This window comes from Carcharhinus amblyrhynchos, chromosome 2 (genome assembly GCF_965287045.1).
Source record: "Carcharhinus amblyrhynchos chromosome 2, sCarAmb.v2.hapA, whole genome shotgun sequence".
Taxonomy (NCBI): domain Eukaryota; kingdom Metazoa; phylum Chordata; class Chondrichthyes; order Carcharhiniformes; family Carcharhinidae; genus Carcharhinus; species Carcharhinus amblyrhynchos.
Genome location: NC_137325.1, coordinates 51,729,458 through 51,753,300, shown reverse-complemented (window position 1 = coordinate 51,753,300; position 23,843 = coordinate 51,729,458). Strand labels below are relative to the sequence as shown.

The 23,843-nt window shown below is 41.7% G+C and overlaps 1 protein-coding gene across 1 annotated transcript in view; it reads right to left on the bottom strand.

The window, feature by feature from the left end:
- pde11al (phosphodiesterase 11a, like) overlaps positions 1-23,843 on the bottom strand; it is a 270,592-nt gene that overhangs the window by 4,372 nt on the left and 242,377 nt on the right. Inside the window, exons 19-20 of the mRNA XM_080216102.1 lie at positions 21,034-21,108; positions 15,576-15,659 (exon numbers count right to left, since the gene is read on the bottom strand). Coding sequence (XP_080072228.1) covers positions 15,576-15,659; positions 21,034-21,108 — 159 coding nt within the window. The remainder of the gene's footprint in view (positions 1-15,575; positions 15,660-21,033; positions 21,109-23,843) is intronic.

The window sequence follows — 23,843 nt, the reverse complement described above, 5'->3', positions numbered from 1 at the left end:
GTCCCTGTCTCCTGTTCTCGAAAAAAGTTCACCAAATTCAGAAAAATCAGCAGGAGGCAGATGCCTTTTTTCAATACTCAAGGTGTGTTGAATCTGTGAATATAATCTAATTTATAATATGAACAACAAATCTGCTCTGACTGTTCACAGTAAGTTACTTATATAACAGAACGGTCATTGTCCACAAAAAGTGATTTGGGAAGGTATAGACAGTGTGTCAGCTACAGGGGATGTGCACTGCTCTCTCCTATTTCCCTGTTTTTCTTTCCTTTAAGGACAACTCACTGGGCTATTTTAGTTTTTGGGATCATTTTCATCTTTGTGCTTGGACAGTAAACTTCATCAGACGTCAGAGCACATCGCCTGATTTCTCATTCCAGTCATTTCAGTGGGCGAGCAATTTGCACTGACCGGTTACTGCACAGGCAGTGGAATGGAAAATAAGACTACTTCCCACTTTTATTTTGGCTTTTTTTCAATTGTTTTTGTTCATTCCTTTTTTCTTCTGCGGTGACACAAGTGAGGAGTATGAGCACCCCACAAGAAACTTAGAGATATCCCTTAAAACATTTTTTATAAATTGTTATATGTATTTAGGGGTGCAATTCTAATCAATGAGGCACATTGGTCTAACCAGCTTCTCCATCAATATATATTGGTTTCCAGTGAAAACCCAGGACAGGAGAATTCAGATGCTTGGAAACTCCTTGATCAATCTCCCTGTTTGGGATAGACAGAATATCTGCCCCATAGATCCAGTCTACAAATGTAGCACAAGTTCAAGGCCCAACATATTCACACCCACCATCTCACTTAAATCAGGCAGTTTTCACATGATTTCTTTATTCCCAATTATTACCAGTGCACAATGGAATCTTGTGTCCCTTTGACAGATGAGTGTTTAGCAATAAAAGACCAGTTTACAGTCTAGGTTAATGTCACCTTGTGTGATGTTTAGGCTAAGTCTTGGTTTACATAACTGAATACAAATACTCCATATGAACTCAGTGTCGGAGGCATGGATGGAGGCACTAGTTTTGCATCACGCTCACTTTTCCTGAAGGCACTCTGTTCTCAAATGTCAAAAACATTTGATGACAGATTTCTCCATTAGGGCCTGTCCAAGGTTGTTTTTTCCTATGTAGCAGGCTCCAGCTTGCATGTTTTGAGGTTGGCATTGAGACTGTCTTTATATCTGAGTCTACCCAATGTATTCATATCTAATATCGTGATGCATATGTATTTTCAAAATATATTGGACAGTCATTCTGGGCAAAATATCACTCCGGCCTGTTTGGAACCAGCCTGTTCTTTCATTCCAGTGATTTCAATGGTTAAACAACCCATGTTGCCTGGTTACTCTACAGGACAGTTGGAATGTGATAAACTGTTTGGTCGTTCAAGCCTACCTTCTCCATAGACTGAGCATTATTCACTCTTGTTGTGGGTATGCCGGCGTTGGACTGGCGTAAACACAGTAAAAAGTCTGACAACACCAGGTTTTAGTCCAACCTATTTATTTGATAATATACTCACAAGCTTTCGGGGTTAGCCCCTTCGTCAGGTGAATGGAGAGTTCTGGCCTCAGACAGAGCATATAAAGCACAGACAGTTTAGAGATTACTGATTAGAATGCGAATCCTTACACCTAATCTGCTGTTCAAGACCTGAAGTGGCTGATAATGTGAGTGGAAGGAGCACTGATCACAGTTTAAAGAGATTTGTATTGTCTCCAGACAGTACAGTAAGTGAGGTTTTGCAAACCCAGGCAAGTCACGGGGGTTACAGATAGTGCGACATGAACCCAAGATCCCTGTTGAGACCGTCCTCATGTGTGCGGAACTTGGCTATCAGTCTCTGTTCAGCGACTCTGCGCTGTCGTGTGTCGTGAAGGCCGCCTTGGAGAAAGCTTACCCGAAGGTCAGAGGCTGAATGCCCGTGACCACTGAAGTGTTCGCCAACAGGAAGGGAACAGTCTTGCCTGGTGATTGTCGAGCGATATTCATTCATCCGTTGTCGTAGCGTCTGCATGGTCTCCCCAATGTACCATGCTTCGGGACATCCTTTCTTGCAACGTATCAGGTAGACAATGTTGGCCGAGTTGCAAGAGTATTTACCATGTACCTGGTGGATGGTATTCTCACGTGTGATGATGGTATCCATGTCGATGATCCAGCATGTCTTGCAGAGGTTGCTGCGGCAGGGTTGTGTGGTATTGTGGTCACTGTTCTCCTGAAGGCTGGGTAGTTTGCTGCGAACAAACCTCAAACAGACCATTGTTCGCAGTAAACTACCCAGCCTTCAGGAGAACAGTGACCACAATACCACACAACCCTGCCACAGCAACCTCTGCAAGACATGCCGGATCATCGACATGGATACCATCATCACACGTGAGAATACCATCCACCAGGTACATGGTAAATACTCTTGCAACTCGGCCAACATTGTCTACCTGATACGTTGCAAGAAAGGATGTCCCGAAGCATGGTACATTGGGGAGACCATGCAGACGCTACGACAACAGATGAATGAACATCGCTCGACAGTCACCAGGCAAGACTGTTCCCTTCCTGTTGGCGAACACTTCAGTGGTCATGGGCATTCAGCCTCTGACCTTCGGGTAAGCATTCTCCAAGGCGGCCTTCACGACACACGACAGCGCAGAGTCGCTGAACAGAGACTGATAGCCAAGTTCCGCACACATGGGGACGGTCTCAACAGGGATCTTGGGTTCATGTCGCACTATCTGTAACCCCCGTGACTTGCCTGGGTTTGCAAAACCTCACTTACTGTACTGTCTGGAGACAATACACATCTCTTTAAACTGTGATCAGTGCTCCTTCCACTCACATTATCAGCCACTTCAGGTCTTGAACAGCAGGTTAGGTGTAAGGATTCGCATTCTAATCAGTAATCTCTAAACTGTCTGTGCTTTATATGCTCTGTCTGAGGCCAGAACTCTCCATTCACCTGACGAAGGGGCTAACCCCGAAAGCTTGTGAATATATTATCAAATAAATAGGTTGGACTAAAACCTGGTGTTGTCAGACTTTTTACATTATTCACTCTACCATGGGTTCCGACCTGGAAGCATGTGAAATCACATGAGAAGTCATCAGTGTGCCCTCTATCAATTAAGCAGCGAGTTGGAGTGATAAAGTCCAACGGATTGGAATTTTACGTTGCCAGTGTGATTTTCCAGTTGGCACATGGTGACACGGGCAGGTAGTCATCCCGTTATTTCTATTTTTCTCATCCAAAGGCAGGATAAAAAGGGCCAGGAGAATTGGCCCTGTGAGTTGTTAGGAGTTCAGGTGAGAGATTGCCATTGTGTTTCTGTTGCAATTTCAGACCTTTGCCTCTAATTTTGTGACATACTTGCATTATTGTCAGAGGTAGATGGAAATGTAGATTCAAAACGCAAACAGATCATCCATGATCTTATTGAATGGCAGAGCAGGCTCAAGGGGCTGAATGAACTGCCTCTGTTTCTACATTTGTATATTAATCTAGTTACGAGGACTCTTTTGTTCCGGTCATTCTATGGAACACTTCTGCCTATTGCAGCCTTCAGTGTATTGGCAGTTCGTCCACCAGTGAGACACACATCTGTACCTCCCTGCTCACCAATTGGGTACCTAGCAGGTGATTGGTGCAGAGAGCAGATGTGACATTGGTACATCCCTCAGCAGCTCTTCCTAGAGTGTCAGTTTCTTGTTATCAGCAGTGCATCCTGAGAGTGGTGCTTCTAAGGGAGAAAGCAATTATGTTATTAAGAACATCCTCATTTAAGTGGCCATGCAAGCATGATGGTAGTTTGCCTAGATGGACATGCATTTCACTGAAGCTCTGAGAGAGGCCAATCATTGGAAACTCCAGATTTGCCCTTTTTATTGGAGAGACCACATTCTGGCCCTTCCTGCACACTCACTCAATTTCTCATCTGCCCACAGGGTTCTCACCATCCTCTAACACTTGTATCTCTCTGATATCTGAGGATCTTGCTCCTTGCTCAACTTCCACGTCCAGGGTGTCCATGTCAAATGTGGACACTCCAACACCCATTTACGTATGCTACAGCACGTTATGGCTTCTCTTCATGTAAATGTACACCATTCCAGCCTCATAAACCTCCCCCCAGAACAGCCAGCTTCATGTGCCTGTCAGTCTCTCATCCTTGGCATGTACAAGGATATGTAGCTTTTGGCACTATGCATCTCTCACCCTTGAGCACTGTGACTTACGCCTGCTCTCTAAGCCATACTCAGCTCCATGCCAAGTTGTTACTCACCTTTGCAGAGTGCAGAAGATCATTGAAAAATTTTCACCACTGAATCTACGTGCGATGCACCACATCAAGCCTACTCACCCATGCAGCCATCTCTGTCCAGACCTTCTTCCTCTGCTAGAGCAGCCTCTTTTTTCCATCCCACAATGTAAGTATTTCACTCATTCCCTCCATAAGGGGGCGCAGGCTGCTGCCTCAGAACCCACCAGCATTGGCAGTATGCCTGCCATGCCCACCAATTGGTGAGACCATCACTTATGCCAGATTTTCCACTCTCTCATCGACAGCTCCATTCGGCTCCTCCCCAACTCCCGGTAGCCTTCAGGAAGCTTTACCATTTGACCTGGCACCATTTACTCCCACCCTCAACACTGGTGGGTTTAGCCCTAGGTTCAAACTTAGCAATAGTTTAGTCATATACTCTGTACCTATTTTGCCTGCAATGCAAAGCTGAAAGATTCTGCTGAGGTTAACCAAATCTTGTACACTTGAAATGGAAATTTAAAAATTACAATAAAAGCCTAGACACAACTCAAATCTCTGTTTAGCAAGCAAAGCAAATTAAACTATAGCAAAACTATTAAACTTTATATGTGAAGCAATAAAGCTGACCAGCTGCATTTTAGCAGTCTTGTAAAGCTCACAGGTGTCCTTTCTGCTTAATGGAGTTTTTTTAAATGGAGGATGTGCCTATTTTCTTCGTCTTCACAATGCTGTCAATGAAACAACTGCCAGTGTGAATACTGAGCAGGTGTCTTGTGATGCACAGAAGTATTGTTTAAGATTACTGAGATGGGAATTTGGAATGCTAGATATAATCTCCTGTCATTACCTTCACCAGAGATATTATCAGCACCTTGTAAGTGCATGAATGACAGGTTTATCATGAGACACAGGGTTGTAACAGCTATGATAATCTGTTAAATCTTTCCGCAAGGTCTTTGAACACCTCATTCTGCAACATAGTCAATGAATTTTCCATAAGCCTACTAGTCAAGGCCATTTCCACATATGCCAACAACACGCATTTTATGTCATGCAAAAACAAAGGTCAAATTAATTTTCCTACTTTGCTAAATAAAAAAATATATTTAAACAACAGCCATCAAGGGAGGAAATATAATAACGTTAAAAGACAGGCTTCATTTTAAACTTGGCAGAAAGGCTAACAGACTGTTTTCTTTTCTCTTCATTTTCCTTCAATCTTGTTTTCAAAATTAATTTTAAGCAAATGCAATTCTGTAATTCAAATTGACTGGATTCATTAACAAAAAAACTGGCACACACTAGAAACATTGGCCTTGAAATGAATTCTCTCTATGATGGGTGCAAGGGGGTCAGAGAGCTGAATATGGGGAATGAGTCCTAATATGCACGCACACGACCACCACTGCTTTTACAGTAGTGAATATTGGAGCTTCCGAGCGTCCTGTCCTGGAGGGATAGGTCATTTAATTAACATATTTAAACTGGGCTCCAACAGTTCAATTGGAGCCCAAATAAAATTTACTGCTGCTGCATGTATTTCCTGCAGATCAGGATATCTGTAAGTGAAAGAGAAGCAGAAACTGTCAACTCCTCATTTTACATTCCTTTTTTAGCACTCCTTGTGGGTCAGGAGGAACCAGAGTGTTTCCTCCAGCACCATTGAAAGTGAACTTTGATGTTTTTATTGAAATGCTGTTTGTCTACTAATGCATGCTTCATTTTTTGTTGATTTTTGGTTTAACAGTTACATTAGAAGTTTAAAAAACAAAATTCTATCCATCCATGTCTTTGATTGCAGTCATTTAGGATTCCTTTCTTTTCAAATTATTGGCCCCTCTGGGAAGCCTTCAGCCTCCCCACTACTGGTCAAAGACCTCTCTAATCTCTGGACTCCCAGAGACCTCCTTCCAAGGGTCATTTGGCTAATCTCTAATCACTGCTGTTTCCTTCTGCCCACCAACCAAGCTGTCCATTTGACTTGGTGGGAAATGGAATAAAAAATGTTAATAGAGTCCATGCATTAATTTCAGCAGGAACTCCCCAAGCCTTTTTGGGTTTTTTGGTTATTTTCAGCTTGACCTGCACACTTGATGGCAATATTACAGCCATCAAATGTTCACATTATCATAAGTCAAGGTTTTCAGGAATAGGGAGAAAACATGAGGAGAAAAATATTTGGAACTGGGAGTTTATAAGGTACCTAGCCTCACAAATTAACATATTGCAAAAGCAAAATTCGTGATATGCTTACAACAATGGTGTTAAATTAAACAGATAGCTGCTGATTTCACATGCATGTGAAATGGTTAAATAAGTGAAATATTACAACTAATTTATTTTGTATAATGAAGCTTATCTCTTGAATTATGTTAGTAAATGATGAATGCAAGAATTTAACCAATTCAACTTTCTTGCATACCTGTATTTATGGTGTTAATTGGTGTCACCTTGTCAGGACTTAAAACAACTAAGCAAGGTAACAAAATTCAAAATTATTTCAATAGGTCTTATTTATTTATACTTACCAATTGCCAGAATTTGAATAATGAATAAACAAATATAAAGCTGATCATACTCCACCACCTTACACGTTCACTTCCTCCAACACCAAGGAAGAGTGGCAGCAAGTGTGTACCATTTACAAGATGCACTGTAGCAACTCACCAAGGCTCCTTAGACAGCACCTTCCAAACCTCTCCAACCTAGGACCAGGACAGCAGGCAGATAGGAACATCAGCATCTGGATGTTTCCTTCCAAGCCAATCACCATTCTGACTTGGAAATATATCGCCATTTCTTCACTGTCGCTGCATCAAAATCCTGCAACTCCCTCCCAAAAGCAGTGTATATATACCTACATTGTATGGACTGCAGCCGTTCAAGACAGCACTTACCATCATCTTCTCAATGACAATTAGGGATGTTGACCTTGTCATGAAAGAATAAATTAATTTTAAAAAACAGCATTTGGAATTTAAAGTTCTATAATTCAGAGTAAGGCTGGAACTTCAGTTTAGATTTTTTTAATACTGTAATGCTAATCACCCTCTGATAAGACATGGTGTGGAATTTAATCTAGGCATTGACATGCAAACCATGGTGGCCTGATCCATTTAATCACAGAACAGGCTCTATGCCAGTCTGTCAATGGGGTAGAAGGGGCCGATGTGGCATACCCAGATGCCATTGGTGGGATTTCAATTGAGACCCTAAATGAGACAATTGACTCAAGCTCCTAATAGTCATTATTAATTCAGTTCTGGCTCAGTGATTAAATGGGATCTGCATGATTCTCCAATGCTTCTCAATGCCCTCGCATTGCTGTAACTTCAATGATCAAGTTTCATTTTCTCTACATGCTGATATTTCCACACTCACCATTCATCAGACACTTTGTGGGGTGTAATGTAATCATTAGTAGATCCAAAACTTTATGGCCTGAGATCGCTCTTGTATCAAATCCTGCAAAATTTTGGGCCCAATTTTACCATCAAGTCGTGCTGTTTTCAGGTGTGAAAACTTGGTAAAGTCAGGCATGAGGCTAGTAGCATGATCCGCAACCGCCTCCGTAGACGTTCCCCCTTTATCAATCGCTGAAAATGGCAGCGATCGGGACTGTGACGACAATTTAAATGCATTTAAGTTGAATTAATGGGCTGGACACCCAACTTGACTGGCACTTCATCATTTACCCCTTGTTCGCCTGTCCAGGCGAAACAGACATGGTCCGCAAAGGTCCAATTCGGGCTACTCCAGCTTCTGAGGGGGTAAGTTCAGAGCTTCTGACGGCTCTCTGACTCAGACTGATGGTGTTGGGAGGGAGTGGGAGGAAGGGGTCAGATGGCTCTTTGGGCAGGAGAGGGAGGAAGGTGGGTCAGATGGCTCTCTAGAGCTGGTGTGGGGGGGGGGCGGGGAGGTGGCAGGAGAGGAGGTGGGTCAGATGGCTCTCTGTGGGGCAGGGGGCCAGATCATTCTGTGGGGGAGGAGGGGGGGTCCCCTGTCACTCTGCGTGTGATCAGTGGGGGGGTTGGGGGGGGGTGCGGGGCAGGGAGGCAGAGGGCTGCAATTGGTCTGGGTAGCAGGTGGGTGGGGGGATAAGGGGGATAGTAATGCTCTGAGGATGGGGCAACGCCTGTGGGGGCCAGGGGCAGGCATTATCTGGCCCAGGGTAGATGTGGCAGGGAAGCACTTCTCTATTTTCTTTTACTGCTCTTGTGCCATTGAAGGCTCCAATTGGAGCTGCAGGATCTCAGGTGCGATAAGCCCTGTTCACAGGCTTCTGCAGCATGATTCGGAATCACTGATTTTTTTCAGGCAGAGTGCGTATGGGGGTGCCAGACAACAGGTCTAAAAGTCAGATCTGAAACACTCACAGATTCAAGTTTGCCCAGCACTTAGAGTCAAAAGGGTAAAATTGGCCCTTTGGTTCTCGGAATTCAGACTTGTTAAGAAGTCTCACAACACCAGGTTAAAGTCCAACAAGTTTATTTGATAGCAAATGCCACTAGCTTTCAGGGCTTTACCCCTTCATCAGGTGAGTGGGAAGTTTTGATCACAAACAGGGCATATAAAGGCACATACTCAGTTTACAGAATACTGATTAGAATGTGAGTCTTTACAGCTAATCAAGTCTTAAAGGTGCAGACAATGTGAGCAGAGATAGCATTAAGCATACGTTAAAGAGATGTGTATTGTCTCCAGATAGGACAGTAAGTGAGATGTTGCAAGCCCAGGCAAGTTATGGAGGTTACAAATGGTATGACATGAACCCAAGATCCTGGTTGAGGCTGTCCTCATGTGTGCGGAACTTGGCTATCAGTTTCTGCTCAGTGACTCTGCGCTGTCGTATGTTGTGAAGGCCGCCTTGGAGAATGTCTACCCGAAGATCAGAGGCCGAATGCCCGTGATCATTGAAGTGTTCGCCAACAGGAATATTCTTGCCTGGTGATTGTCAAGCAGTGTTCATTCATCCATTGTTGTAGCATCCGCATGGTCTCACCAATGTACCATGCCTCGGGACATCCTTTCCTGCGTATCAGGTGAACAACGTTGGCCAAGTTGCAATGTATGTACCGTGTATCTGGTGGATGGTGTTCTCACATGAGATGATGGCATCCATGTCGATGATCCAGCATGTCTTGCAGAGGTTGCTGTGGCAGGGTTGTGTGGTGTCGTGGTCACTGTTCTCCTGAAGGCTGGGTAGTTTGCTGCGGACAATGGTCTGTTTGAGGTTGTGCGATTGTTTGAAAGCAAGAAGTGGGGATGGCCTTGGCAAGACGTTCGTCTTCATCAATGACATGTTGAAGACTCCGGAGAAGATGTCGTAGCTTGTCCGCTCTGGGGAAGTACGAAGCCCTGAAAGTTAGTGGCACTTGCTAGCGAATAAACCTGTTGGATTTAACCTGGTGTTGTGAGACTTCTTACTGTATTTACCCAAGTCCAATGCCGGCATCTCCACATTCAGACTTGTTTCCAGTCCTCTGCTTCTCTGGTCATTTGTTCCTTCAGCAGTTCTTCTTGCCAGCTTTTTCTAAGCAACTTTTCCTTGCTATTCATTTTACTTGATAGTATCTATGGTTTTCCCAATTTTCTCCTTTGCTTCTTGTTTAATGTCCTCCTCTCCCATTACGAAAGGATATTAGGATATACATTTACATGAGGAATGTTGTATAAAGAAAGCTGTTGCTTATATGCAGCATTAAAATATAAATGATTTCAATAATAACTTTAAAGAATGGACAACAGAAATCATTTTATGGATATGCTTCACATATGGTTCACCACACACTGTCCCCTCACCCCCCGCCCCCAAGGAATATTTTGACCGATAAGATTAAAGTCTGCTACGCCTCAGATGCTATGCTAATAACACCATCCCCCTCCTTAAAGGTATGCCACAAATCAGATGTTCAACTGCTGCACATGGCATGAAGAACATGATCTGCAATGTGCATAGTTCAGGCATTTTTATCATAAAACTGCAAAACTTGACAATTTTGCCAAAACACAAGACAGACATAAGTTTGTTCACTGAGGTGGATATTAACATAAATAAGTTGAGGTGGAGGTGAAGAAACAGAGACAGTGGGAAATATAAATATAGAAAGATATATATACAGAGGTAGAGATATATATAATTGGCAGAAAAAATATATAAAAGGAGAAGCAGAGTTAATACAAAAATATAAAAAGATGGATAGGGATTTTAGCATTTTGTTTTTCAGCTTTAGGTCTTTCTCACTTATGCATTAACACAGCAATTGTTTTATTTATGTTCCTTCATTCTTCTGCTGATTTTTATTTTTCATGTCCTTTCTTTTATATCCTTGCAATGTTTGTTTTTCTTTCCGCCTATATCTTTACTTTATGTTCTTTCTTTGCACTCCTCAGAACACTACATCAGTCGCTGCATACATACTTCATCGAACATTCATTTTCAAATTAACATCACCACCTCAGATGGCTGAAGGATATGTATAAATAAACATGCACAGTCCTTCTGTTTGTGTAAATGTGGTTTGCATTTAGATTTATAGGTAACCTACATCTCAAACAAGATCATCACTATGAATCTTTGTCAACAACCTCTCCTATATTTGAAAGCATTTAAAGATTGGATAATGACAAGAAGACTGACTAATTAGCATAATACAAGGTGCTATGTTATCTATATATCTACATAAAAATATTCACTTCTTTTTCAGAAGTACAAGGATGTGTATTTATAGATGAACAAAAGTCAGGGTCAGAGATCATAGATTTAATTCGAGCGTTAATGTTAGGCAATTAAAAAAAATCTAATGGAATAAATTCAAATACAAATCAATTAAACACTTTTTTTGGTAACTTCTGCTGCAGCCCTATATTAGTTGAATCAGAAATCAAAACAGAACTTTCCAAATTCTTTCATTTGTTCTCCCCATGAAGTACAATATTGTTTTACTGCACCTGCTCCAGAATAGTAAGATTATAAAAATCCCATTCATTCCTAAAATGTCAGTCAGAAAGCACCAAGAAGTGCAGTATAGCACTGCACTTCCAACCCTTATTGCTATATTAAAAAAAACATTCTTAGCATATCTGGAGGTACGATGGAGAATTGCTGAAATTGAGAAGGATGTCATTTTTTTTCCTGAACTGTAGCTTCATTATACAGCTTCCTGAGTTCAGAATTTTAATCATTATCAATCACACTTATTACAGCAGAATTGTCATATCACTACTGCGCTGTGCTAAAATATAAAGCACAGCATTATCCTGTGCAATTTCACTCTTTATTGCATGAGATTTACAAAAAAGGAATTAATAAGTAAAACTCAGCTGGCTATTGCTCGTCTTTCTAGCTGTGAGTGAAGATATAAGTTTTATTTATATAAGAAAAATCTCAATTAAAATTCAAAATGAAGTAGTTCAGCTTTTCCCTCAAACTAGAGTTGCCATTAGATTTCCTTTTGCTCATTTACCTTACCAATTCATGCAGTTCTTTTATCTCCTGGAGCACTTTTATACCTCATATCATTTGGATTTCTTTACTACATTGCAATGACAATAAGAAAGTTATTGTAAAATTTAAAAGTATATATTAAAATTATAAAATCACCCCAAATGATATCAGACATAGAGACTAGGATAGTCCAAGTTTGTATCTGAGCCTGTGCTAAATTAACTAATCCCAATAAAGGATAACATTAGGGCAAAGCAACTGGTTAACAAAAAGGCAAAACATAAATAGATAGACCTCCACCTGGGCAAAGTGTAATGAAGAACATGAGATTGAGAAGAACAAACATCCATCCAATCAAACAAGCAAAAAAATCATTTGGGCTCTCCATCCAATATTCCTCCATATGTGGCACCAGGTGCTCCCATATGACCAAAGACGAACAGGAAAATCTGTTTCAATTATTCTAATAGCAATATTGCTTTTGGATTCATCATCTCATCAAAGCTCAGCAATCAATTTCTCCAGTGAAACTTCTCCCAGGTGAAGTAAGAGAATGTTTTGACTGGGTACAATGATGAAGCAGACCCTGAATATTTCACAGCAATCTTTTCAAAGGGGAAAATGTTAATGCTTCACTTATCTATCATTCTTTTCTGGCAGCCCACAGTGGAACATAGGGATGGATGTAAGGGACTAACTTTTATTACAGCAGCCTTGGATAAACCAATTAACAGGTTCACTTGTCTTGCTCTCAGATTTCTTTTTTGGGCTGTTCTTAGGGGCCCTCTTTTAAGATCAAACCAAATAAACAAACTCAAATTAAATTAGGACAAAGTAAAAGGGACAGCTCCCCAAAAGTAAGGCCCAAACAAAAGTGAAGTACAAAGGAAACTTCAGAAACGTCAAATTAAAATGTGATTATTCGGGTCAATAATGCACCCCATCCCCTGCAGTGCCCAACGAAGCTATTCTTAGGGGCATACTAGTCTGAAAACGCCCAAGCTCCTCTGATCTCAGAAGCTAAGCAGACTCTTTGGCTGTTCTTTCACCATTACGGGCAGCACGGTAGCACAGTGGTTGGCACTGCTGCTTCACAGCTCCAGGGTCCTGAGTTCGATTCTCGGCTTGGGTCACTGTCTGTGTGGAGTTTGCACGTTCTCCTCGTGTCTGCGTGGGTTTCCTCCGGGTGCTCCAGTTTCCTCCCACAGTCCAAAGATGTGTGGGTTAGGTTGATAGGCCATGCTAAGAAATAGCGGAGGTTAGAGGGATTAGTGGGTATAATATATAGGGATATGGGTGTCAGGTCTGGGTGGGATTGTGTTTGGTGCAGGCTTGATGAGCCGAAGGGCCTCTTTCTGCACTGCAGGATTCTATGATCTATGATTACCTGGCAGTACTGTGTCCCTACGCAGATTAGGCAATTGTTGACAACAGAGTCACAGTTATATGTTCAAAGCAACAAAACTTTGCTTTTGTTGCAGGTGAGTTTATATAAATCAGAAACTTCTGGATCGTTTTTTAAATAAATCTGTCTTGCATGCTAATTCTTTCACAGTCCCTGGATTTGTTATTCCATTTCAATCCACAGGATGGAGTAACTTGTCATATGGGCTTTTTTTCTGTTTAAAGTCAAAAGTGTGTACGGGGAGTTAATCAGAGGGAAAAAAATAATCAGCTGGATTTTGTTCAGGTGACTTGGGTCCCCTGCCAATTAATTGGAGAGCCTGCAGGAATGCTGTGCTAATTCTAAGGGGGAGGCCTGATGCAATTAAGTACCCATGAGGCACTTAACTGGCTGGCGTTGGACCTTCTACTTAATGAAGCCCCCAGTGAAGTGGATATCCCACCCCGAGAGCTGCCTGCAAATCAGGGGCCCAGGCCTGACCTTGGATCCCAGGACACAGGTAAGTAAGGGCAGGATGAGAATTGTGGGGAGGGGCTCATGGGAGGGGGGACACCAATAGATTCTGGAGGCCTCAGCTATAATTAGCTTTAAGTGGTATATTAACGAGTCCAATTGCCTCACCACCACCTGAGGACAGGATTCCCATATTGGGACCTCCCAACAAAACTTCCTGGAGCCAGGTATTCCCCCAAGAGTGTCACCTTTAGGGTTCAATGATTTAAATTTCCAGCTGCATTACATTGCCCACTACCTTTCTCCCACTCTGAGATCAGCAGCTCATCAATTTTTGAGGAGGGGCTCTTAGCGATCAGGGATGGGAATAATTGCGGCCAAGACATCTGAACAGTGGACTGAAATCAAGTGTCTTGAGATTGAGAAGAAAGGGACTCTGGGGAGGGGGAGTTTGGGATGCAAGAGATGGGAACCATGGAAACTTGAATATGGATTCTCAGAGCGATGAGGAGTCAGAGATGGAAAGTTGGGGGTGATAATAGGTTAGGGGTTGGTGATCAAGTGCAGGGTGGAGGATGGAGCAGGGGGTGTGCATGGAGAGCCAACATTTCCTGCACAGCCAAAAAAAGTACCAATATGGTGAGTCGTACAGAGAAGAAATCAATAAAGGGGTGAGTGTAATCTTGGGTAAATAAAGGATTGTTTTCAGTGGTGGTAATGGAGACCAGAGATTCTCATTGAAAGAAACAAGTAGGAGAGTAGGAACATTCTTAACCTGAAAGACTTTGGGATACTGCATACTGAAGTAGAATCTAAAACATAAATTCAAAGAGGATGGGGTAAATATTTTGAAACGGGAATATTAAAAGGTGGGTTACAGAAAAGCACTAGGAGATGAATGGGATCTTCCTGTGCTGGAATAATTTTCTGAACACTCTCCTTTATTGATACTGAGCACATAGAGTGCTTTAGAAATGTTGGTTAGAATGTGTCACTGTGAGAAACATGGCAAACACCAAATCCACTCTGGAACTCCTTGGTTTGATTCAGTCAGTCTGCGCTGCACCACTATGATGTATGAAGTCCAAATACAGATCAGATCCGACTGAGATTTCCAGTTCAGAGTTATTATCTTCATAATCTGTGTCCAAACCAGAATCCAAGGCGATATTAAGGGATCAAGCCAATTAAAATAACATTGAGTGGGAAGGCTGGCTGCACCTTGTGCAATACTAAGTGACTCTAGTCCCAGTTTTAAGGTGAATATAAGTGAGTTATGGGATTACTATTATTTGCAGATAGGATATCAGTGTTTTACAACTATTAGTGAGATTAAATATATTACTGTTGGCAATGAGTGGCAACTGAATATTACAACTTTATGATTAATGATCAATGTAATTTCATAGAGCCACCATTAGTTACTGATGGAATCAATGTTCCTCCCATGTCTGGTTATCCCTCTGTGAATCATTCTCCAGACTCAGTTTTCTGTCTTTACTTGCCCGCTCACTGTGACCTCATGGTGCTTAGAATTTGTTACACGACAGCTATTAGCATGAAACTGGAAACAACGGTAACTGACTTCAGAAGACCCAACTGTTAAAAGGCAAACGTAATAACATTTTGTAAAAGTCATGGGATCAAATATAACATGATCAAATGTCATGTGGTGAGGCACCATAGCAGATGTGGTCAAAATGCCACAGAACCGAAGTTCCAGGAATTCTTCAAACCATAGTTGGCAACCCTACTCTACATGTTGTCTACAAGTGTGATTACTACACGATTTAGATGCATGCTGCAAAACATTCAAATTGACCATGCAAGGTGAGGGAAGTGAAGGTTCACTTGTATTTTCCCCAATGATAAATTCCATAGCGTTTCATATTTGAAAAGTTCATATTTTAAAATTCATTTTGAGAAAAGTGGATGAGATGGAGGAAATACAGCACAATATAAATGCATGCAATTTGTTTCGCAGTTGGAAGTACCTCAAACAATGGCTTGCAGATCCCATCAATCCATTCCAGCTGAAGCCCCGGTAACTCATCCTTCCTGTTTCGGTCAAAAATAGCCTGTAGAATATTTGCAAAGATAGAATTGTGTTTCAGCACACGTCCAAGAGTGCAGTTAGTGCAGGAGCTGACATTCACGGATTGCTAATAGCAGTCATAACTCAGAGTTCTTCATGAATTTTTACCCACATTTTGCATGTTCACTACCAAGGTCAAAAGATTAATTCATTGCTCACTCCATGCATGTATGATTTTTGAGCAGGAAGATGCATTAATTTTGTTAAAAGCAAACAAAATAATGAAAGACTCCTAATGAAGGGAAATTATAGCACAAGTCAAGTAAGGTGTTGACAACCTATAAATCATCCATCCCTAGTGTGCAATTTATAATCAAATTATGAGTGCAGTTCAGCAGGATGCATTTGCCTACACATCAATGTATTTCACTCGGTGTCAGCTGTGACATTACTGTAGGCAGACTAGTTCCTATACAGACCACAATATTTAAATTCACAAAGGATTTTTTTTAAAGGCATTAGAAGATCAGGAAAATGACAAATCCCTAGTTTGTTTACTTTAGACTGAATATTTGTTTAAAATGATGCTCCTGTGAAAATTTGAACAGCAGAAATGTAGCAAGTTTGAAAGTAGGCCTGTATAAATAGCTGGCGCAATAGTCTCCGTGACAGCTGTTAAAGGTCACATTAGAACTCAGTTTAATTGGCCGTCTTAGCCTTGTCCCCAGTGAACACGTGGGATCGCAGCAAAAAAAGTGCTGAGGATTTAACACTAACGTGAGACCAGTTCGTCATAAATTACAACAGCTGATCCAGAACTCAGTGCATGGAATAGACTGGTTCTACTGAAGTGCAGTAGATGGTCTTCTGAGAATGGACTTGATATGCAATTTTATTGTATTACATGGCTAGCTCAGCAATGTCACACCTGATTTAGGAGTCATCACTCTATTATCACTGGACGTGAATGACCAAATGAATCTATTGTATAAAATCTTCATCCAATGTATGGGATTCTGAAAGCTTTTTATCCAATTATATAAAAGCAACATTTTAAAATGTGCAAAAGTTGTATATTGACTCCAGTTTAAACATTGTCTCAATAAAACTACTAAAACCATATCAGAATTTTCTTACAAAAAAAACTTGTTAAAACGTGATTATGCATTTTGGATCTTTTCTATTGCATTACATCATTATTTGCAGTTTTCTTCCAGCAAATATGTTCAATATGCAACCTCTGATTTTTAATGAAAATATTCTTTGGTCCTTTCATATTTTTCTTTCACATGCCCCAAAGCCCACATACACCGAGTAATCCTGTACATTAGTTGCAATTCTCAGATATATAAACAAGGATTTCTATTATCTATCAGCTTACTAAACACTAGCATTTAAAAGAGAAAGGAGAGATCACCACCCGGCAAGGAAAGCACTTGCATTTATATAGTGCTCTTGTCCTCAGGTGCTTCAGTCAATAACTTACTTTTGAAGTGCAGTTACTTTTGTTATGCAGCTAAGCATGATCTGGGCATAGCAAGATTCCAAATATAATCAAATCAGTTGAATAATGAACAGTCTGTTCTTGGTTGAGATTTAAATGTTGCCAACACACCAGAAGAATCCCCTGCTCTCCTTGATTCATTTGAAAACGTAGACGGGCTCACTGGTTCAACACCTCTGCTAATAGGCACTTCCTCAGTATTGCACTCATCAGCTCAAATCCTGAGGTTCAGGTTGGACTCAAAACATTCTTACAGAGATGAGAGCAGTACCAACTGAGCCAAGCTGACAACAAACTACTGATATATCCTTTGCTCTATTTACTGCAAGTTGAAATGCTGGGCCACATTATTTACCACGAGGGCTGTATGGAGCACATGAAGGCAAGTATCAGAAAGAAAAATTGCAAAACATTCAAATTCATTTCCTATGTGTGATCCTCCTTGCTAGATTTTCCTCCTACAATGTCAGACAATGCTTAATGTCCAGATGCTAAAGATAAAAATCTATTGGTATAAAAGTGTTTTTATCAAGCTTAACTGGTGACATTGCTACACAGGGCAACCACAGAAATTCTTTCTCCTCTTCAATATGGAAAATCACAGGAGTAAAGTCATGTTATCACTGTGCCACAATATCTCCGAGCTCTATTGTTCTGTACTATAAAGATATATTTTTGTTTTAAGTGCGAGTGAAGAACATAAAGGAACCAGCTTTGACGATTTACTACACATGACAGGGTGAGCAGCCTGAATTCATATATACAGTAGTCACGACACTTTCACTGAAATATTCTAGGTTAATAAGTGCTGTCACTGATATTAATTCAGCACTGCAGTAATTTCTAGCTTGGCTCCTTGGCGATGTCATTGGCACTCAGCAATTGAAGAAAAATATGTAAGAATGTTACAGAAGTAGACAAAGAAAAGCAAAGGATGTCAATATTAATTTGAATTTTCTTTACCTGTTTGAGTTTGAAATAAGCACTGATGGTAAAGCTTCTTTAAATATTTTGACACAATATGGGACTGTTGTGAATTAATATACATGTCAGGAATATGCCTGGCAAACATCCTCAGTATCACACTGAGCAGGATTATATCTGATCCTTTAACGTGCTGTACCATCACTAACGAAAAATATTTTTTGCAAAATGTCATTACAGTGGGCATTAACACAGAACCGAGACGTCAGATAAATAACCCTTGTGTGTGTCTGAAAGGAGAAAGTAAAATAGAAATGATTAAACGCTGAAGTAACATACTGGCCCCCAGGTTAGGACAAGTCAACTGGGATTGTAGCTGGTGCACGCCCAATTGTGCCAAACACTTGATTAATGCCCAATTGGGAAAGACTTTTCTCAGCTCAACTGGGCAAACTGGAGCCATGGAATCAATCTTCCTCTGGACAAAGTTTACATTGGCTTCAGGAGTCAAATAAGGAATTGTTGACTTAGTGTTAACTCAGTCCAAATCTAATCTGGCTAAACTACATTTCACATGACAATTCAAAGCACTCAGTGGGATATCTGATGCTACTCTTCTTCTTTATGATTGGAAAAAGATAGATGAGGTACACTTCGTGATTTTTAGCTGTGGTTTAGTGTTACACCATCAGACAGATTTCTAGTTCCAACTGGAAAAGTACATAATTGTAGAAAAATGTTCAAAATCAACTATGCTGTTAGACATTTAGGGATTGGTTTCATAATTTTTAAATCAAATTTGTAATTATTTAGATCCAGGTGTGGTGTGTATTGTTCTATATATAGTTATCAGTGAATGGGATATCAACTAACAACAGACCAATGCAACTTACCGAACAATTAATTTGCTTAATATCATGACACACTGCAACTGCAAGTGGCATATGATTTCTTGTCTTTCATCTGTCTTCGTATCTGACGGTTGGCCACACTTTGAACAATCTGGCTCCACTAATTTCTATTCTCCACTGCCGTCAGTGCTTGTCCCATTAAGAGGTTCTAATTTTTACTGGTCATGCCATTTTGGGTCTTTCTTGTGCACATTTTTCATGTGTTTTGCTTTGCATTACCTCTATTTCCAAATATTTCCCATCTGTTCATATCCCTAGTGATTTTTTTTCTCTCTGTTGGCTTGGGTGAGGAAAGTGTTGTGTAGCGCACCAGCTGCACTACCAACTTTTCCTGCCATATTTTAAACACTTCGGAAAAAAATGGGCACAGCTTGTTACAATGTAACCAATGATGACATTGTAATCTGTTGTAATGTAACCAAAGGTGACATGCTGTGAAAGTCAGTTGACCAGCTGACCTGTTAGACAATGTAACCAATGGCAAAATGATATGGTGGTCAGCTGACTAGCAGACCTGATAGAAATAGAAAGCAGATGGGTTTGTCGGGAGTTTGTGTGGCCCAGGGCATGGCCCGAGGGTTGTGTAATGATGTTTCTTTATTAAATCTTTTTCTTTGATTTAGTTTGTAAAGTTAACCCTTTTATTACTTGCAACTGAAGTATTGTTATTACCAGATGAACATGGCTCATGCCTTCACACTGGTGGGCAGCGCCAGAAAAAGCTGGCTGCTGGGAATTCCAAGATTGGAGCACACCGATCTGCAATACATAAAGAAGAATTCCCCTCACCATGTACAAGGGTAACCTCCCAATTATATCCCCACAGAACCTGCCCCCTGGCACTGCTACCTGGGCATGTCCCTTTTAATCTGGAAGTTATACTTACCTGTCTATCCTCAGCAGGTTCTCTTTGCCTGCTTCACATTTTTGAACAGCAGTTGTAAACCTCACTGACATCTCATCAATGAGGGGGAATTCTAAAGGTGGGGAAAACACTAATAATTAAAATGTATGAGGTTCCCACCCAGGGACCATTTGATCATTGCTGAGGGGCAGGGAAAATGGGTAAACAAGATCATCCCAGCGAGATTCCCGTTTTCTGAGTCTCACACAATTTTGTGCTCACATCGTGGTTCATGCACACAAGCACAGTTCACAACCCACATGTCCAAAATGAGCTTCCTTTATATTACTGTCTCAAACAAATCCCTCTTAACATGAGGTTTCTTGAGCACCCACTTTTTTTTCTGCTTAGGCATCCATGACACACGTCATGTTCTATCATTTTAAATACTTATACTGTCACTCTCCTTCATATGATGCAGAAAGCTGTTAATCCTAAAAAAAAGTTTTCCAGCTGGAAAATCTAGCTCCAATTATCAAAAGCTGATTTGGGAAACTGAAGTAGCTGATTGCATTGCAGTTTGTGTAAGCTGGATACTAGAACTAAATAAACCTGAGAGTTATGTCTCCATAGTAACGCTCTCACTACTGAGTCAGAAGGGGATGGGCTCAGGTTCCCTCCAGAAATGTGAGCACTGAAATCTAGGCTGACACTCCAGTGCAGTAATGAGGGGCTGCTAGTTCTTCTTTTTGGATCCTTGTGTTTCTTCTTGGACTTTGCTATATGTAATTTGGCTGCCCTATATCTCATATCACATCAGGGACTACAGTTCAAATTAAAGTCTTTCTTGATTGTTTAATCATCAAGTCAATGTGACTTTGGATTCTTCTGAATTTATCAATGAACCCAAAATTATTCAATTTCTCTTAAAAATGTTTCCTTGGTAAACTAATGCAAATTTGTGTCAGTTTTTTAACTTTTAAAGGCAGCATGTATTTGAATTTTGGGTAGACATTGTGACCCTATATTCACTGATGAAGAATATTTGAAGCAAAGATTCAAAAGCTGAATGAAGAACAAACCTGACTGAGGTGATTACTACAGAACCTATTTCTCAATTAATTTGAATAGCAAGTCTGCAGACACATTAACAAATGATAAAAGTAAGTGGAGAGGATAGAATATGAAGGACAAGGTGTTGATTTTAAATCTATATTTTAAAATTAATACTTACAGCTGGTGTCAGTTTCAGTTCAGCTCTCTCCCTGTCCCCTTGTTCAAAGAATTCACTGGTTACCAATTCAGCTACCTACAATACATGAATGCAATTGCTCTAAAAACATATTTGTATTGATTTCAGGTTGAATAAACCCACATAATGGTAGCAGTTCAAAAATGACAAGTCAGGTTCAAACACAGCATCACAGTCCATGCAATATTGACCCCCCTCCACCCCCGCCTTTCCTCCGATCAGTGGTAACCCCTATCTTGTCAATCTGGTCATTTGTGAATACTGGTACTAACATAATTGGTCTACATCTCATACAATTGTTTTAGGAACTAGGCCTTTTCTCTGATGAGCTACAGGTTTCTCCATCTTTATGTTGAGCAGTTATCAAATAACTGGCTTCAGCAATGAAACAAGATGATGGGGGTGATTCTCCCAGCCTGCTGCGCTGTTCTAGCAATACAACAAACTGGGAGACATCAGCGGAATCGTATCGCAGGCTTCCCACTGGGCACCATAGCCTCCAATGGGATGCTGGCCTTCATAGCGAGGGGGATTGAATATAAAAGTAGGGAGGTCTTGCTGCAGCTGTATAGGGCATTGGTGAGGCCGCAGCTGGAGTACTGTGCGCAGTTTTGGGCGCCGCACCTGCGCAAGGATATTTTGGCCCTGGAGGGAGTGCAGAGGAGGTTTACTAGGCTGATACCGGAGTTGAGGGGGTTGAGCTATGAGGAGAGGCTGAATAAACTAGGCTTGTACTCGTTAGAGTTTAGAAGAATGAGGGGAGATCTCATTGAGACGTATAAGATGATGAATGGGATGGATAGGATAGAGGTGGAGAGACTCTTCCCGCTCAAAAAAGACAGTAGGACTAGGGGGCACAGCCTCAAGATAAAGGGGAGGTGGTTTAGAACGGAGTTGAGGAGGAACTTCTTCACTCAAAGGGTGGTGAATCTCTGGAATTCTCTGCCCGTTGAAGTGGTGGAGGCTGCCTCGCTAAATATTTTTAAGAAGCTGGTTGATGGGTTCTTGATAAGAGAGGGGATTAAGGGTTATGGGGAGAGGGCGGGAAAGTGGAACGGAGCCACGACAGATCAGCCATGATCTTATTGAATGGCAGGGCAGGCTCGAAGGGCTAGATGGCCTACTCCTGCTCCTATTTCTTATGTTCTTATGTTCTTATGTTCACATGTCCCGGTGGCCAAGATTCATAGCGTCACCAGCTCCGCACCACAAATTGGTGAAGAGTTGATTTCGATATTTAAATCAGTATTTGCATCTGATTAGCTGGCCCAGGACTGAAGTCCCTGGCCCTGCTAACATATCCCCCCCTGCCAGGAATGGTTCACTCCAGCATGGTTTACTATCACTCCCCACCAACAGGTGACCCAAACCCCACTGGAGGGAACAGCGGCCATGGAGGCCCCCCAAAGGATTGGGATAAGGGGGTTGCCCCTTGGGTAGCACGAGCCTGGCCTCCGGCACTGCCCAAGGAGCAAACTGGCAATGCCCAAGCAGGTCCCTTGGCACACTGGGGCAGTGCCAATGGGTGGGGCTATTGGGGCAGGGCCTGTTGGGGGTGTGACAAGTGGGGCGTCCTGCTGCCAGTCTGCCAGAGCATGGCAGGTGGGGGGGGGGAGGAAAGTGATTGGGCTGGCCATCAGGCAATGATGGAGGGGGAAGGGGTCAGGTGCGGCAGGGGGAGAACGGCTGGAAGAGTTTGGGAGGCCAGCGATCGTGTGGGGGGTTGGAAGGGCAGCGAAGGGATGTTGCGGGACTGGCCAGCAATGGGACTGGCCACAATTGGGAGGCCGGCAATGTGGGGCCACTGCACGTGCACCGATCTCAGTGCTGATAGATTGGGACATGTGCAGTGACCTGCTCAGTGCCATGCTGACAGCCTCTCCAGCAGGAATAAGCCCCATCCACTGATTTTCAGAGGGAATCTCTCTAGGGCGCTCTGCAGTGCTCAGAGTGTGGGAAATTCATTCAGAAAATTATGTTAAAAAATCCAGCAGGAGTTACCCTAGTTTTCACACGAATTAGGGGTTTAAATTTTTTTGGGTGAATCCCGGCCTATATTTTTAAAAAGTACAGAAAAGAGCACAATAATTGCGAATAGTCACTTTAGAAGACAGCAGGAAGTATATTAAATCCATGAGCGCCTTCTTGAGAAAGTGGACTTTCTTCAATTGTCCTGTTGCAATTATATAGAGATTTGGTGCCACTGCACCCTGAGTACTATGTATAGTTTTGCTATACATTGCTGCCAAAGGAAACATACAATTGTCAGAGAGAGATGGCAACAAAGGTTCACCAGACTGATTCCTGGAACGATTGGATTGTCCTATGAGGAAGGATTGTGGAGACTGGGGATTGTCCCGACTGTCATGGGAATTGTAGCAAGTGGGACACAGACCATGCAAAGGTCCATTGACCTTGGACGGGATTTTCCGGTTTTGGGGTGAGCACGGCCAGAAAATCCCTCTCTGGATCTGTATTTTCCAGAGTTTAGAAGCATGATAGGTGACCTCATTGAAATGTACAAAATTCTTACAGGGCTTGACAAGGTGAATGCAGGAAGTATGTTTCCCTTGGCTCTAGAATGAGTGAGCACAGTGTCAGAGTAAGGGGAAGGGCAATTTAGGACCAAAATGAGGAGGAATTTCTTCATTCAGGATGGTGAATCTTCAGAATATGCTATCTAAGATTTGCGGAGACTCAATCATTAGCATGTTCAAGAGAGAAATCAATAGATTTCTAGATATTAAAGACATCAAGCAAAATGGATACAGTGTAGGAAAATGGCATTGAGG